At 34.7% G+C, this 15,978-nt stretch overlaps 1 protein-coding gene across 1 annotated transcript in view; it reads right to left on the bottom strand.

Annotated features, from left to right (window-relative positions):
- LOC125671761 (DIS3-like exonuclease 1) overlaps positions 1-15,978 on the bottom strand; it is a 35,402-nt gene that overhangs the window by 15,196 nt on the left and 4,228 nt on the right. Inside the window, exons 3-9 of the mRNA XM_048907642.2 lie at positions 15,085-15,236; positions 11,291-11,372; positions 5,493-5,637; positions 4,246-4,375; positions 2,512-2,663; positions 1,696-1,817; positions 1,268-1,525 (exon numbers count right to left, since the gene is read on the bottom strand). Of these exons, the coding sequence (XP_048763599.2) occupies positions 1,268-1,525; positions 1,696-1,817; positions 2,512-2,663; positions 4,246-4,375; positions 5,493-5,637; positions 11,291-11,372; positions 15,085-15,236 (1,041 nt within the window). The remainder of the gene's footprint in view (positions 1-1,267; positions 1,526-1,695; positions 1,818-2,511; positions 2,664-4,245; positions 4,376-5,492; positions 5,638-11,290; positions 11,373-15,084; positions 15,237-15,978) is intronic.

Here is a 15,978-nt window from a genome sequence, read left to right as displayed (position 1 = left end):
AGAGGCGCGTTTAGTAGGGTCCCTTTGGACGTGATGGCGGCGAACTCTGTTCTGTAGATTATTACAGTTTACAGTGCATCGATTTTGGGAATATTTTGAAACCAATAGGTATTCCGTTTTCTAATAAAAATAGGCAAACCTTAGTTGATTTATACGAGGGTACCGATGCGTTATATTTATCAGTCGGTGTGATGGTGATATAGAGGCCTCCGGGCGCGGGCTCCATTAGAAGACGAACGATTCGTGGAAAAACATATCCATACCCATTTCATGATAATAGCATCGTTTGGACTCCCAATCTTTCCAACATTCCCGCCATAGATGCCTTTGATTGTTGATGTGACATCGTTTCTTCAGAACTACTGTGATACAATGTCGCACAGGCATTACCGCGTCATTGACTAGAATGTTTGTCCCGAAAACCTCGCGAGATTTGTACCGTTTTCATTTTTAAAAATATTTTTGTGGTGGGTCTGGTTAGTTTTTTTTTTTTTTTTTTTAGATGGGTCATTGTAAAATGAGTTTATTAATTTGATGGGTCTTGGGGTAATTTTTTATTTTTTTTTATGGGTGCTTGGTATATACAAAAGGTGCCTCCCGACCCCCCCCCATGTATTTATTTCTGGAATAGCCCTAACATTATATGTCCTAGCCATTTAAAGGTGAGGGCATAAAAACATCATACACCCCTCTTGGCAATCTTTGGCTTAATCATATAACCCTTTCCATAAGTTGTCAGCAATTTCTGCTGTCACATACTACATCAACTTTTACTCATATACATGTACATCATCATAACATCACAATTACCTTATTCTGCACAGCATCATTGGTGTATAACCATACATTATAAAAATTATGACATGGCATTTTTTGGTTACATCGTACTATTCGTACAACAACTATTTATCAGTCCCTGAACCTGACTGCTCTTGGTTCACTTAAAGTTACCTCTGGCTGATTTAGAATGCAATACAAACAACGCCATGTAATAATCCGTTTGTGATGTACATGTGAATCACCAGCTACACGTGTGGTATTATAAATACAGTATTTTGTATATTATAAATACAGTATTTTGTATATTATAAATACAGTATTTTGTATATTATAAATACAGTATTTTGTAAAGAAAGCAAGGGAATCTGATAAAACTGGAATGAAAGACTCAACAATAACAATATTTATCAAAAATGCAGCTCCAACACAACATGTAATAGTATTTGCACTACATCCTACCAGTTTAAATCCAAAGATAAAAAAGTACCTGTGCTTCAGAAAATTCTGAGGCATGGATTGTGTTCTCCAGAAGAATTGCTGATATTTCTGCCTCCAAATCTCCAATGGCTCCAAGACTTTTTACGAAATGTCCATTAGGATACTGGGAGTCGATTTCCCATGAGTCAATGCGAACAACAATTCTCTGGTCCTTCAGTTTCTCAACTTGCCGTGTGCTGATACGTATCTTTGGAATGCGATAATCCCATGGAATTACCAAAACCTTTCCACCCTTTTCACTAACTTTCTAAAATAAAATGTATATGCCCCTATGTAAAAATAAAATGGCTATGCCCTTATACACAATGCATGCTCCCCATTTCCCGAGCAATCTACATCACAATGTTATGAATGTGTATATGTACCCATATATCTCTATATCTGTTGCATGAAGATTGTAAACAACACTTTAAATACCTCATCAGAAGCAAAAGAAGCCACATACTCCCTCCAGTTCCTCTGTGAGATCCCTACCACGCGACCTGTTGGCATTACATTGCCATCAGAGACACCATCCTCCTCAGCTTCCTCCACCTGACCTGCAATTATCAAAAGAATTCAGTTTGAAAATGGCAGAATATTTGAACAATTAAAAAATCAAAAATGCTTAGAATACAAAGAAAACTTATTTTTCTAAACTGTAAATGTACTATGATGTTACTTTAATAAAAAAAAAAAATTGTTAGTAATTTTACATCTTTGCAAGCCAATGGTTTTCTTCCACCTTGCTCCTCAAAGGCAGAAATGAATCAAAAACATTTGGTTTGCAGATTTTCATAAAGATCCCATCATGAAGTATGAATATATGTACTAAAATAGCATTGTGGGTCAATTAAGTTGTCCAATCTAGAACAATATACATGCACATACATGAAATTGACCTACTTTAAAATACACTGTATATAGAGTTTAAACTAGACTTACATGCACCTTCATATATAAATGTACATGTACTTGCATATAGTGATTCCACCAAGAACTGAGCAAAAACATTTGGGAAACTTAATTAAAAACTTAATAAAGAAATATGCTTTATATTCATCTTGTGTATATACATGTAGTGATTTCATGAATTAATTCAACTGACCTACTTTGAAATATGCTTGTATATAGTGATTTCATGGATCAAATTATTTGACCTATTTGAAATATACTTGTACTCAGTGAATTCATGGATCAATTAAATTTACCTGAGGCTACTTTAAAATATACTTGTATTTCATGGGTATTGACCTTCCTGGTTTTCCTTGATGACACTTGACCTTCCTTTCCACTCTGACCTTGGTAACATCTCCACGACAACCAAGTCGCCATGGACAGCTCGGTTTCTGCAGGACATTCCATGTATCAGGATATCTCTATCGGCATCATCAATCTTTGAAGACCTGATAGCAAAGACATTTGTAAATATTTACATTTCTATTGTTTTTGCTTTTGATATCTTTACAAATTGTAATGATAGTAATGATAGCCATTTCCTCATGAATGAGTAGTTGTGAACAATGCGCATATGAATCTAGATAAATGTACCAGTGTCTATTTTAATGGCTGGAAATTCTAACAGAAATAAAAGTAAAATGTAACTATAAAATCAAACAAGATACGATTATAATCTGTCGATTAAACATTCTCGGAAATGATGTCCTGGTTGTATAAAAGTGGGCTTTTTCTGAGTACTACTGTTTTCCCACACATTAATAACTCCCTTGCACGAAATCCATTCCAGCAAGAGACATGAAAATAAAGTGTAAAACATGCCTGTCAACCATTGAAGAATAATATGTTTATTTACATTTTTATTATTATAAGAGTAAGAGTCAATGGAGTCACTTGACCTTGATACTACTTTGTAGGTCACAACATCCTTTTATCACATCTGAAAAAAGGATTATTAGTCTCCGCTCTAAAGTAATATGAGATTTTATGATAGAGGTCAAAGGTCACTGGTGATACTAATTTGTAAGTCACAATATCCTTTTATCATTTCTGAAGACTCCATTTCTCTATCAGTCCTGGTTCTAAAGCAATACAAGTTTTTATGATCATGGTCAAGTCACAGGAGTCATTTGACCTTAATACTAGTTTGTACCCTCTTCTCATTTCTGATGATTCCATGTCTTTATCAATCCCAGTTCTAAAGTTATACCAGATATTTTGTTTAAGGTCAGAGGTCAAGGTCACTGAAGTCACTTGACCTTGATACTAATTTGTAGGTCCCATCATCCTTTCTTAAGATCCTATGTCACTATTAGTCCTGGTTCTAGAGTTATACCAGTTTTTATATTAATAGTCAGAGGTCAAGGTCACTGGAGTCCCTTGACCTTGATACTAGTTTGTAGGCCCTGTCATTCTCTTCTCATTTCTGAAGACCCCAGGGCTGTATCTAACATATTTGTCAAGTTATACCTGTTGAATTTAGAAAATAATTGTTTCCCCATAGATTTGGGGGGATCAAATGGGGGTGGGCTCCATTTGATCCCCCCAAAAAGTACCCTTTCAATCTGAAACAAAATTTTTTTTTTGCAAAACTAGATGCAATGGCCTATCATATCCTTGAGTATTTGATACTTTCATCAATGGGTTATGGAAAATGGTTGTGGACATTTTTAGGCATGAGAAAGAAGAACAGAAAGCAGAAGAATAAAAAGAACCAAGCAAAAACAATAAGTTTCCAAACTCGGTTTGGGAAACTTAAGTATAATTTTCATTTTTGAAAATACATAAGGGTATGAACTGCAGCGCTTCATGCCGGCATACTTGTCATGAAGTGCTAACGTGCATCATGAAGTATACTAGCATGTAACATCACAGTTCATATCCTCATGTATTTTCAAAAATGAAATTTATTCTTAAATGTAGATACATAACATAAAGTACCCGAGCATGTAGACATTACAAACACATGTGTGCATAAACTTCAATAATTCAATTATGGCACATGTATTCAGTCACAGAATTTCTGTTTACCTTTTCTGTTTGACAAACGCTTCTAGTCCTGCATTGCTCCTGTTCACGTTGATATGACCCTGGACAAACCGCCCTGACTTTACACCAGCCTCTAGGATGTCCATTGGGAGATAGCCCTTGTAGTCCTTCCCTGAAATATACAGTAACTAATTCTTAACTCTTCTAATCTTTGGTTTATCATGATTTATGAACACTATATGAAGAAAAATTATAAGATTCCAAAGGTAATATTTTTTAGTCCTATTGTGAACTAGCTGTCCTGGATTTTTGAGTCGTGAATTTAAAAAAATTGGGTCTATATACTACAAGGTAATTAAGTATTTAAAATTTGGTTAAATGGAAGCATATATTTTTTTAGAAGATATAAAAATAATTTAAACTTTGGTTCTCTATTATGACCTTGCTCTTGTCCAATGGGCTGTGATTAGAAAAATGTTGCATCAAAATGTTAATGAGAAATATCTTTCATCTCAACCACAAGATTTAGAGATCATCATTTGGCGATAACAAGTCTGTCTTTAAATTTTGGAACCTTAATGCAGGTTTGATGGACACAAATGAAAGACTAGTGACTCTTGGTATCCCGCTTTTTTAGAATAGGTTATTCAAATTGACTGAAAATCCATCCGAGGTCATAGGGTGAATAATTTTAGCTTGTGGGGTCCATTTCCATGCAATGACTGAGGGTAGGCATATTTCCTGGTATTTAGTCAATAACCTTTTTATTACATATTTTTCAAATTCCATGCACTTCTAATTCTAGAACTGCACATTCGTTTACATATTGTAAAAATACAACATCACAATTAATCCCTGAGTTATGTGATCAGATGTGATGCCACATATGATTTATAATATGGTAGTCCTCAAACACTTATAGTACTCTCTATAGAATCTATAGGGAAAATATCAAAATATGTAAATGTAATAAGATCAAATATGTCATGAAAGGTTTACATTCTATTATGGCATCACAAATGAAAACTTTGCACTTCATCGACATACAAAGCAGCTGCAATATAATTTATATTTGATCTCTCATTTCATCAGATGGCACGGAGAAACTTGTATCACTTTCAATATCTATTGCAAATTGAACAACTTTCAAGTGGCTTTGATGGAGAAGTTTAATTAAACTAACATAAAAAAAATTAACAGTTCTTAAAGAACAAAGCCTTGGATATGATTCAGAGATTAGAGCTAAACACTTTTCTACATCATGACATGATCTTCTCCTGGCAACTAACCTTTGACCTTTGTTTCCAATGATGCAGTCAATGACTCATACAGCTCCATGACCTCTGGTATATGAGACTGCCAGAATTTTCTCAGATAATCCTCCAGCGATAAGACAAACACATTCTGTGTCTTGTTTCCATATGCCTCTATAGCCTGTAAAAAAAGTCATTCAAAACCATCCATATATTACATCTTTATTAAATGCAGGCTTTTGTCACATGTTTGCTAAGGAATATATTTGGAGAAAAAATGTATTAATGGTTCTAAAGACTTGGATTAAGAAAGGGGGAAACTTTCCCACTTCAAAAGGTACAGAGAAGTATGTATGTTGCCCCTCCCAATTCCTAATAAGAAGCTTTGAAGTCTAGGAAGTTTTTTCTCTTACCAAATGTTTTTTAAAATTTGCATATTTTGTATTTAAGGGACTTAAGTATATCACTCTGCTACAAGATAAATTAAGGTTCTTTAACTAGAATATTGGCTAGGCTACTTGTTACATTTTTCCAAAGAAATCCATGGGCTACAACACTCACAAGAGTCACTTTGGCGCTGCTGTTTTCCATCAGAATTTTTTTTTTTAATTTGCACCCTCTTTCATCCCACAAAACATTTTGTTGTCCCCACAATATGACCCCAACCTAGCCCAATTGAAACAAACTTGACATAACATGAAGATGCTTTATTCTAATGCTACTGCATCATAATCTACATTTTGATTGGCTGATGCACTGATGTTGGAGGCAGTTAAAGGAGCAATAACATGATAAAGCTTTCCATTGTGACATAATAATAGAATGACACAAAAACAAAACACCAAGCATAAACATGTTTCATATACAAAACAAAACTCAATTAAATAAGACATAGACATAACATACAATGTATGACTAATCATGGCATTGTTGCTCTTGAGAAAAAGATTTTTGAAGTGTTTTCCCTATACTCCTATATAAAATTTTGACCCCTATTGTGACCCCACCTCACACCTGGAGCTATGATTTGAACAAACTTGAATTGACACTACCTGAAGGTGATTGCATTGTGATATGAATAGTCTTAACCTTGTTGTTCTAGAGAAGGAGATTTTTAAAGATATTTTCTATTTGTCCCCATTAATCCCCAATTGTGGCCTCACCCTACCCCTGGGAGCTATGATTTGAACAATTTTTAATTTACATTCATTAAGGGTGTTTTCATATAAGTCCTTCCTTGTCCAGTGGTATGTGTAGAAGACAATTTTTGAAAAAGATGCCACCATATTTTCACTATTTCTTAATTATCTCCCCTGCGAAAAGGGAGTGACCCTTCAACTGAAAAGTTTTGAATCTCCTTTACCAAAGGATGCCTTATGGCAAGTCTGGTTAAAATTGACCCTGTGGTTTTTATGAAGATGTCAAAAATGTGTAAAATTTACAGACAGATGGACAGACACCTAACAAACAGTGATCGGAAAAGCTCCCTTGAGCTAATAGAGATCAGATGAGCTAAAATATAATGCTTAAATCTCTGATCATGTAACAAGATGTATATATCATTCTACAAATCTTTTTTAAAGATTCATGGAACATAATGTTCACCTGGGTCACCTTTGTTCGTATGCGGGCATCATAACAAGAGGCCCATGGGCCTCATCGCTCACCTGAGTCACCTTGGCCCATATTTAAAGATTTTCCCTATATATTCGCATGCACAACTTTGATCCCTACTGTGGCCCCAACTTACTTCCAGGGGCTATGATTTTAACAAACTTGAATCTGCTCGATGTCAGAAAGCTTTCATGTAAATGTAAATTTCTTTTGCTTATTGGTTCTTGAGAAGAAGATTTTTGAAGATTTTCTCTATATATTTGTATGTAAAACTTTGATCTCCTGTTGAGGGCCCCATCCTACCCCTGTGGGGCATGATTTTAACAAACTTGAATCTGCACTTAGAAACCTTTCATGTAAATGTAAACTTTTCTGGCCCGTTGGTTCTTGAGGAGAAGATTTTTAAATGATTTTTCTCTATCTATTAGTTATGTAAAACTTTGATCCCCTATTGTGGCCCCAACCTACCCCCAGGGGTCATGATTTTAACAAACTTAAATCTGCACTATGTCAGGAAGCTTTCATGTAAATTCGTACTTTCCTAAACCAGTGGTTTTTGAGAAGATTTTCAAAGATTTTACCTATATATTCGCATGTAAAACTATGATCCCCTATTGTGGCCCCATCCTACCCCCGGGGGCCATGATTTTAACAAACTTGAATATGCATGATGTAAGGAAGCTTTCATGTAAATTTGTACTATCCTAGCCCAGTGGTTCTTGAGAAGATTTTCCCTATAAATTTGTATGTAAAACTTAGATCCCCTCTTGTGGCTCCATCCTACCCCCAGGGGTAATGATTTTAAAAACTTGAATCTGCACTATGTCAGGAAGCTTTCATATAAATTTTAGCTCTTCTGGTTCAGTGGTTCTTGAGAAGATTTTTAAATGACCCCACCCTAATTTTGCATTTTTGTGATTATCTTCCCTTTGAAAGGGGCATGGCCCTTCATTTGAAAAAACTTGAAAGCCCTTCACCCAAGGATGCTTTTGGCCAAGTTTGGTTGAAATTGGCCCAGTGGTTCTGGAAAAGAAGTCAAAAATGTAAAAAGTTTACAGACAGACAGACAGACAACGGACAACAGGCGATCAGAAATGCTCACTTGAGCTTGCAGCTAAGGTGAGCTAAAATGACAAAGTTCAACTAGATCATGTACATTAAAAATTTTCAAAGAATGTCCGATCACTTCCAAAATGATGCATGCACATCTTCAATGCTTCCATAACAGCTGTACAAGGTCTGAAGGATGTAAAATAAATGCTGTAAGTGGAGCTGAGTTATAAAAATAGGTACTGTCTATTCATGACATCCTTAAACAAGAGGCCCATGGGCCACACCGCTCACCTGAGTCACCTTGGCCCCTATCTGAAGACTTTCCATATATATTTGCATTGTGGCCCCAACCTACCCCTGGAGGCCATCATTTTTAGAAACTTGAATCTGCACTATGTCAGAAAGCTTTTATGTAAATGTCAACTTCTTTGGCCCATTTGTTCTCGAGAAGATTTTTAAAGATTTTCCCTATATATTTCTATGTAAAACTTTGATCCCCTATTGTTGCCCCAGCCTACCCCCGGAGGCCATGATTTGAACAAATTTGAATTTGCACTATGTCAGGAAGCTTTCATGTAAATGTCAGCTTTTCTGGCTAATTGGTTCTTGAGAAGATTTTTAAAGATTTTTCTTATATAATTCTATGTAAAACTTTGATCCCCTGTTGTGGCCCCAACCTACCTCTGGGGGCCATGATTTGAACAAACTTGAATCTGCACTATGTCAGGAAGCTTTCATGTAAATGTCAGCCCCTCTGGCCCAGTGGTTCTTAATTTTGCATTTTTGTGATTATCTCCCCTTTGAGGGGGACATGGCCCTTCATTTGAACAAACTTGAAAGCCCTTCATCCAAGGATGCTTTGTGCTAAGTTTGGTTGAAATTGACCCAGTGGTTCTGGAGAAGATGAAAATGTGAAAAGTTTACAATGACACCAACGCCGCCGACATAGACAGACAACGGACAAATTTTGATCAGAAAATGACTAAGTTCAAGTACATGTAAACTTTTCGAAAAATGTATGATCACTTTCAAAAAGGCACATGCACATCTTCAATGTATCCATAACAACTGTACAAAGTTTGAGGAATGTCAAGTTAGAGGTGTAAGAAGAGTTGATTACACAAAATAGTTACCGTCTATTCAAAAAATACTTTAAAAATGATTAAGTTCAACTAAATGTAAATTTTTGGAAAAATATATGATCACTTTCAAAAAGGCACATGCACATCTTCCATGTATCCATAACAACTGTACAAAGTTTGAGGAATGTCAAGTTAGAGCTGTGAGAGGAGTTGATTACACAAAGTAGGTACCCTATTACAGGGACGCCTGCCCGCCATTCACCATTCTATAAGCCGTTTGCACGTTGTCCCACCCGGCCAAAAATTACATTCATCATCAGTTGAGAATGATGATTGACCAAAAAGTCTGAGTCTCTAATTTTAGCCTAGTAGTAAAGATATCACCATATACACTGTACCCGTGTACTCTGAGCTCAAGTCCATGTTCCAGTACTGCTAATGGATGTAACGTATAAGTACCAGTACTGCTAATGGGATGCAGCATATCTACCATCAACACAAAACTCAAGTTAACCGATCAGCACCTGTTGCTCCGTTATCACTAGTGTAGTAGATCAGTGCTGTGGTTAGCACTCATTGAATTGACATACTTCACTTTCAGAAGCTTTATATTAGATTTCCACTATTTCTATTAAGTTCTCTAATATAAACTCTGAAAATCAAATATTTCCAAAATATTATAAACCAAAATGAAATGAAACCAAGAATAATAGACCTGTACAAGAATTTTCAAGAAAACAATTCTTCACATACTGCAAAAGCTTAATTGAAAACAAGATGTGTTTGTGAAACACAAATGCCCCTGATAATGGCCAATTCCGAAGATGGCCAAGGTCACAAGGACAAATATCTTGGTGCCAGTAGAAAAATCTTGTCACAAGAAATGCTCAAGTGCAATATGAAAGCTCTAATATTTACCATTTAGAAGTTATGACCAATGTAAAAAAAAAATTAAATGTCAAGGTCAAAAGGTTTAGTACCCATGGAAAGGTCTTGTCACAAGGAATAATCATGTGAAATATCAAAGCTCTAGCACTTACTGCTCAAAAGTTATTAGCAAGGTTAAAGCTTCAGACAGAATGACAGACAGGACAAAAACAATATCCCCCCCCCCCCCCCCCCCCCCCCCCCCCCCCCCCCGATCTCAGGGGCATAAAAATGTAATCAATGACTCATAAGACCTAAGCTATTGGAAAGCCACACATGAAGTTATAACATATTGTTGGACAGGAGGACCAGGAAGTGGAGAATGGTAGCATCTCTCTCTCTCTCTCTCTCTCTCTCTCTCTCTCTCTCTCTCTCTCCATCTCCCCCCTCTGACTTGCTAGTCTTTTACCCTCAGATTGAATAATAGAATAATAGATAAATGTCAAACAAGTGATTGGACAAGATATGAAGTGGGTTTTGACATAACAGAATACCTAACTAATGCAGAATTTAAACATTAGATATGAATGACACCAAAAACCCTGACCTACCACACCTAGAATCAGACCTGAACTACAAAATATGCAAAAGTTTATACTACCGATTAACTGTAGTTAATATTTAATGGTTCAAAGGTCCATTTTAATCCAGGAAATCTTCACATAATCCTGTGAAACTTCAGCCTTTTATTAACTCATTAAATAAGCATATAATTTGTAAAGTGTCAAGTTCTAATCATTAAGCACTTAGAACGAAGTCCAGAGAGCTGTATTTCAACATAGATGTTGATGTACATGTAACTTCAAAGTTCAAGTATCCAAAGACTTTTGAAAACTTTAGAACTTGACATTTACTTGAACTATCTCATCAATGAATGTGATCTAATTTCCAAAGAGCTAAAGTGATACATGTAAAACATAAGGGAAAAAAAAGTCTAAGTCTATGAAAAAACACTAGAATACTATAAAAGTAATATAAAGATAAACGTACAAATTACACATAATTCATTATCCTTGATGTCCTACATATTCTCAGCATTTTATGATCCCTTGTCATTTCGCTACCATAATGTGATTGTGCTACTTCAAAGTTTGAAAATGAAAACATATTACAGAAGGCCATTCGCTGGAGAATTCATTCACAAATGACATAACATACCTTTTTATTCAGAGTGACCATGATGATGGGTTTCTGGCCAGCCAGGTGATGGTAAAACCACTCAGCTGCTGTGTATGTACTTCTGTTGATAGAGAATCAGAAATCAATCACAGGTACTAAAACATAATTTAATATAAACCAATCACAGGTACTAGAACATCAATTAAAACAAACCAATCACATGTACTAGAACATCATTTAATATAAACCAATCACAGGTACTAGAACATCAATTCAAACAAATCAATCACAGGGACTAGAACATCAATTGATATAAACCAATCACAGGTACTAGAACAACAATTGATATAAACCAATCACAGGTACTAGAACATCAATTGATATAGCAGCCATCCTTCTTTTGACATCTAAAGTCTCAGTGGTTACAAACCTTAACAAGTATAGATGAAGGTTTTTAATTGTTATAAATATTTCACATGACTTTAATTCTGTGAATTTCCAGTGTCAGTGATAATAATTTTCAAGAACATTCAATTTGTTCATCACAATGGATACAGTTTCTTCTTGTTAAACCACAGCCTTATGTAACTTGGCAAATGTGGCATCAATAAATATAAAGAATATCAATGGGCAATTTGATCATACATGCATGTTCATTATTTATTTCCCATGAATTTATTGAATACCTTGAAATACATTTGTGATATTTAGTACTGTACAGGTAAAATATTTTGTTCTATAATAAAATCCATCTGTTATTGAATAAAAAATTTCATCAGTATTTCATATTAAACATGCATTAAAATATTTCTTTTGACTATTTCATTTTTTCTCATAATGGTATATGAACAAGAGAAGATAACAGTGATCAATCTCATAAATCATATAAAGAATACAAAATTAAGAGATGGGCAAACATGGACCCCTGGACATACCAGAGATGGGATCAGGTGCCTAAGAAGAGTAAGCACCCCCTGTTGACCGATCACACCAGCTGTGAGCCCTGTATCTTAACCAGGTGAACAGAGTAACCCATAGTCAAGTGTGAGCCCTATATGTTGATCAGGTAAATGGAGTAATCCATAGTCAAAATCAACATGTAAAGAATAGCCTAAATATTGCTATGAAATACTTCAGACAGCATTCAACCCAGTCATAGCTTGTACTTGCAAATTAAATCAATATAATGACCATAGAATTTGCGAAATGCTGACGTTAAATGAGACTGCTGAAACCCTTGTAACATCAATTTATTTGTCAGTAACCTGTCTCAATTTAAAAACTGATCATACAAAGAACATGCTCACGCATATCAAATCAGTTGAGAGACATAAACACCATATCCAGGTAATAATGGAATATTGCTCCACAAATATGGGAAGTTGATGATGGAGAAGCTGAGGCCATCTTGTTTGTCATAAAGTAGTGTTGTTTAGTTTGCAATTGACATCTGTGTTCAATAAGATATCCAAATATGAAGCAGATATGGAAGACTCTGTGGTGTCCCTTATTCTAAGTTCAGTGGGATATATTGAATCCACATATGAATGAAAATGAGTATTGTTAATAGATAAAACATTGTCAATATATCTAAATCCCCAGTTGAAGGTCACAACAAGAGATTTTTTCATCTCATTTAGAAGCTTTAGAATAAATTCTACCTCATGTGAATACAAAAACTGGTCAGCTAATAATGGAGCACAATTTGTGCCCATGGGAATTCCAACAGACTTTTGGAAGACCTCATCACCAAAGACTACATAAGTATTGTGTCAAAGAGGAACACCAGGCATCTTTTTAATATCAACTTCAAAGTACTTCTGCATAGAATCAGAGAGGTGTTGAAGAAAGTATTTTTTTGGATGATTTGGCACAAGATAGAAATATTTCCATGTTCCATTTTGATTTATAACACAGCTGCCAATTATATCAAAAAGTCTGGTCTTTAATCTATTATGAGGAATGGTTAGGTAATGTGTTGAAAAGTCATACATTTTGAGGCTGTTGATTTGAGAAAAGTTTTGTGATTTCAAATTTAGTAAAAGTACTTTGGAATTTTTTGAGAATCCAAATTTGATTTACACCACTTCTTGCATATGCTGAGGCACAATATGTCTGAAGCTTCTCATTCACAGCAGTTAATATTTTTGTGAGGAGTACAGAAGGTGCTTGGTAGAACATTTACTGGATCCTGCAATGTATCTCTGTTTGTAAGGTTTTTCTGAAGTTTTAAAAGCCTGTATAGGTATGGTGATTCATATTCATTCGTTCCATTTACTGGGTTATCAAATGTGTTTAAAACTTATACAAGATTTTGAAGAATTTCATCTTTGGAAAGGCAACTTTAATTACTTGGATTTTGAAGAATTTCATCATTGGAAAGGGAACTTGAAGTATAAGTTGGATTACCAAATGTGGAATTAAAGCCAAGGTCATTTAAAATACAGTTGCAATAATAAGCCTTACAAACAAAGACAATGTTTTTATAAGCTTTGTCAGGTGGAACCAATTCATATTCCTTGTGTAGCCAATCTAATTAAAATTAGATCTTTGATCTGCTCATGCTATCTAATTCTTTTATCACCTCTGATCTACTAAACACAGAAGGATAGATGTATATACTCTTTTGTTTTAATGTGTCTAATACATGATTTCAATATTTCTCTAATATTTTTTATCCATTCTGATAAAGTGTCAAGTTCTTCTTCATATTTCACCCATTGTTTGGGAAAATCAACAGAATTCATAATAGAAATGAAGTTCTGTTGCCAGTGGAAAGACTTGGACTCTTTGAATTTTGGATCTTTTAGAATAAGTGACTTCAGATCAACAATATCAACATGACCAGTAATGGCATGTCCAGCTGGACTATAGTTGAAAGAAAAAGAACATGTCGGTGGATTTTTTATAAGATGGTCTATATCTAGGCACTGCAACATTTGTTTGCAATTATAACGTTTGGATGCAATAGCAGAAGTATATTTGTAGGAAATACAGAGAGTAGGTTTGAACTTGAAGTATGATGGAATACAAGATTGAACTTTTTTATGACGAAAAATGTTGCTTATGATGACAGCATCTTTTCCTTAGTTTTAGGGGACAGATGGTGTGATTTGGAAGGATTATTGTCTGTAACTTGCACTGGTTTAAAGAGTCTGTGATGGGCAACTTCCATAATTACATATTTCAGTCTGTATTTGGGTGTTGAAAAATCCAAGTATGGATAATTGGTTAATTCAAATAACCTATTCAAAACTTTCAATGGAATGGAGTAAAGTTGTGTGCGAATATGATGTAGACCGTATTGTCTGTTGACTTGTGGTAAAAGTGAATCAAATGAGACATCATGTATATTTGGTTTTTGGTATGACGATGTCCATTTACATCTTTGTGTATTGGGGAAAAAACTTGTATCAGAATGATAAAAGTCTTGTGAACAAGAATGTAGTTACTTCCTGAGCCTCTCATCACTCTGATATTCAAAGAGGTCAATACTGTTTGTATTTTGCACAATCAAATGGTTTAATTTATTGAGAACTCTAATATGGACGTTTGTTTTGAAATCAGGGAGGTAAAAGGTGGTATGCGAATTTGGAGTTATAACAAGAGATCTATATAAGAGGAAAAATGTTCCTGACAAAATGTGGCAGTATAGTAAAAATTGCAAATCGAGTGGCAATAATTCAATAATTAACTGTATTTATGTATATACAAAATTAATTCCAAGATTCCGATTTTCCTTGCTAATTTCTACAGGAAAAATAAAGTTCCCCTGAATATTGTATATATATGCATTACCTAATTTGAGATATAAATGACAAAAGAAAAACAACCTTGTCTGCCAGTCAGCCAGTGTTTCTCCTTGGTCTCTCTCACAGTATGCATACTTTTGGAATTCATTGTGGAATATGATGGAGGCTTTTCGTTTGTCTTTAACAAGATTTCTCAATCTGTTGTATAAACGCCTACTTCCTTCATGCTGAACCTGCGAGTATCAGTTGCACTCATTATAATACTATGGTACAATACTTACCATGATTACAACAAACCTCCCCTGGAACTCTTAAATTTCCATGTTTCCTTTTATAAATTCCCATGTTTTGTTCTAAGTAATGAATATTACATCACAATAGATATTACATATTTATAACACACTGTTCATTACAGAAAGAGTGCACAATATCAATATTCTCCCACTCCTCCTGCAGTGCCTAAATTTTAGACAATCATAAAAATTCAACAGGTATTTGATAAACTTTAATGTATTAGTAAATACATAAAAGTTTTTGATTTGGATCAATGCTTTGTTTGAATTTGACTATAAGGAATTATTGCATCCATTTAGGGTTACTAGTTCAGATTACACACTAGTTTAGGTTACACATAATTAATAGACATAAACTGTTATCACATAATCTCTGATATACCCGCTCTTCTGCAATGGAGGAACATTGAATATTGATTTGTAAGATATTGTATAGGTGTAACATATGTATGAGTACCATTTTTCTATTTTAAAAAATTCAATTTACATCACAACTTTATCTGTAGCATGCCTACATAAACAGGCAACTTTATTGACAAATATGTTGGGAATATTTTGAATGAACATTTTGAGGCAACAATGTAGTAATACATAAACCCTAAATTGTACACAGAAAAAGTTACTTATGCTGTAAATTGAAAGGTTTTTATAATGAATGAATCCTTAGCTCTTTGATCTGTAT

Source organism: Ostrea edulis, chromosome 4 (assembly GCF_947568905.1).
Source record: "Ostrea edulis chromosome 4, xbOstEdul1.1, whole genome shotgun sequence".
NCBI classification, from domain to species: Eukaryota; Metazoa; Mollusca; class Bivalvia; order Ostreida; family Ostreidae; genus Ostrea; species Ostrea edulis.
This window is presented reverse-complemented; position numbering and strand designations above follow the sequence as displayed.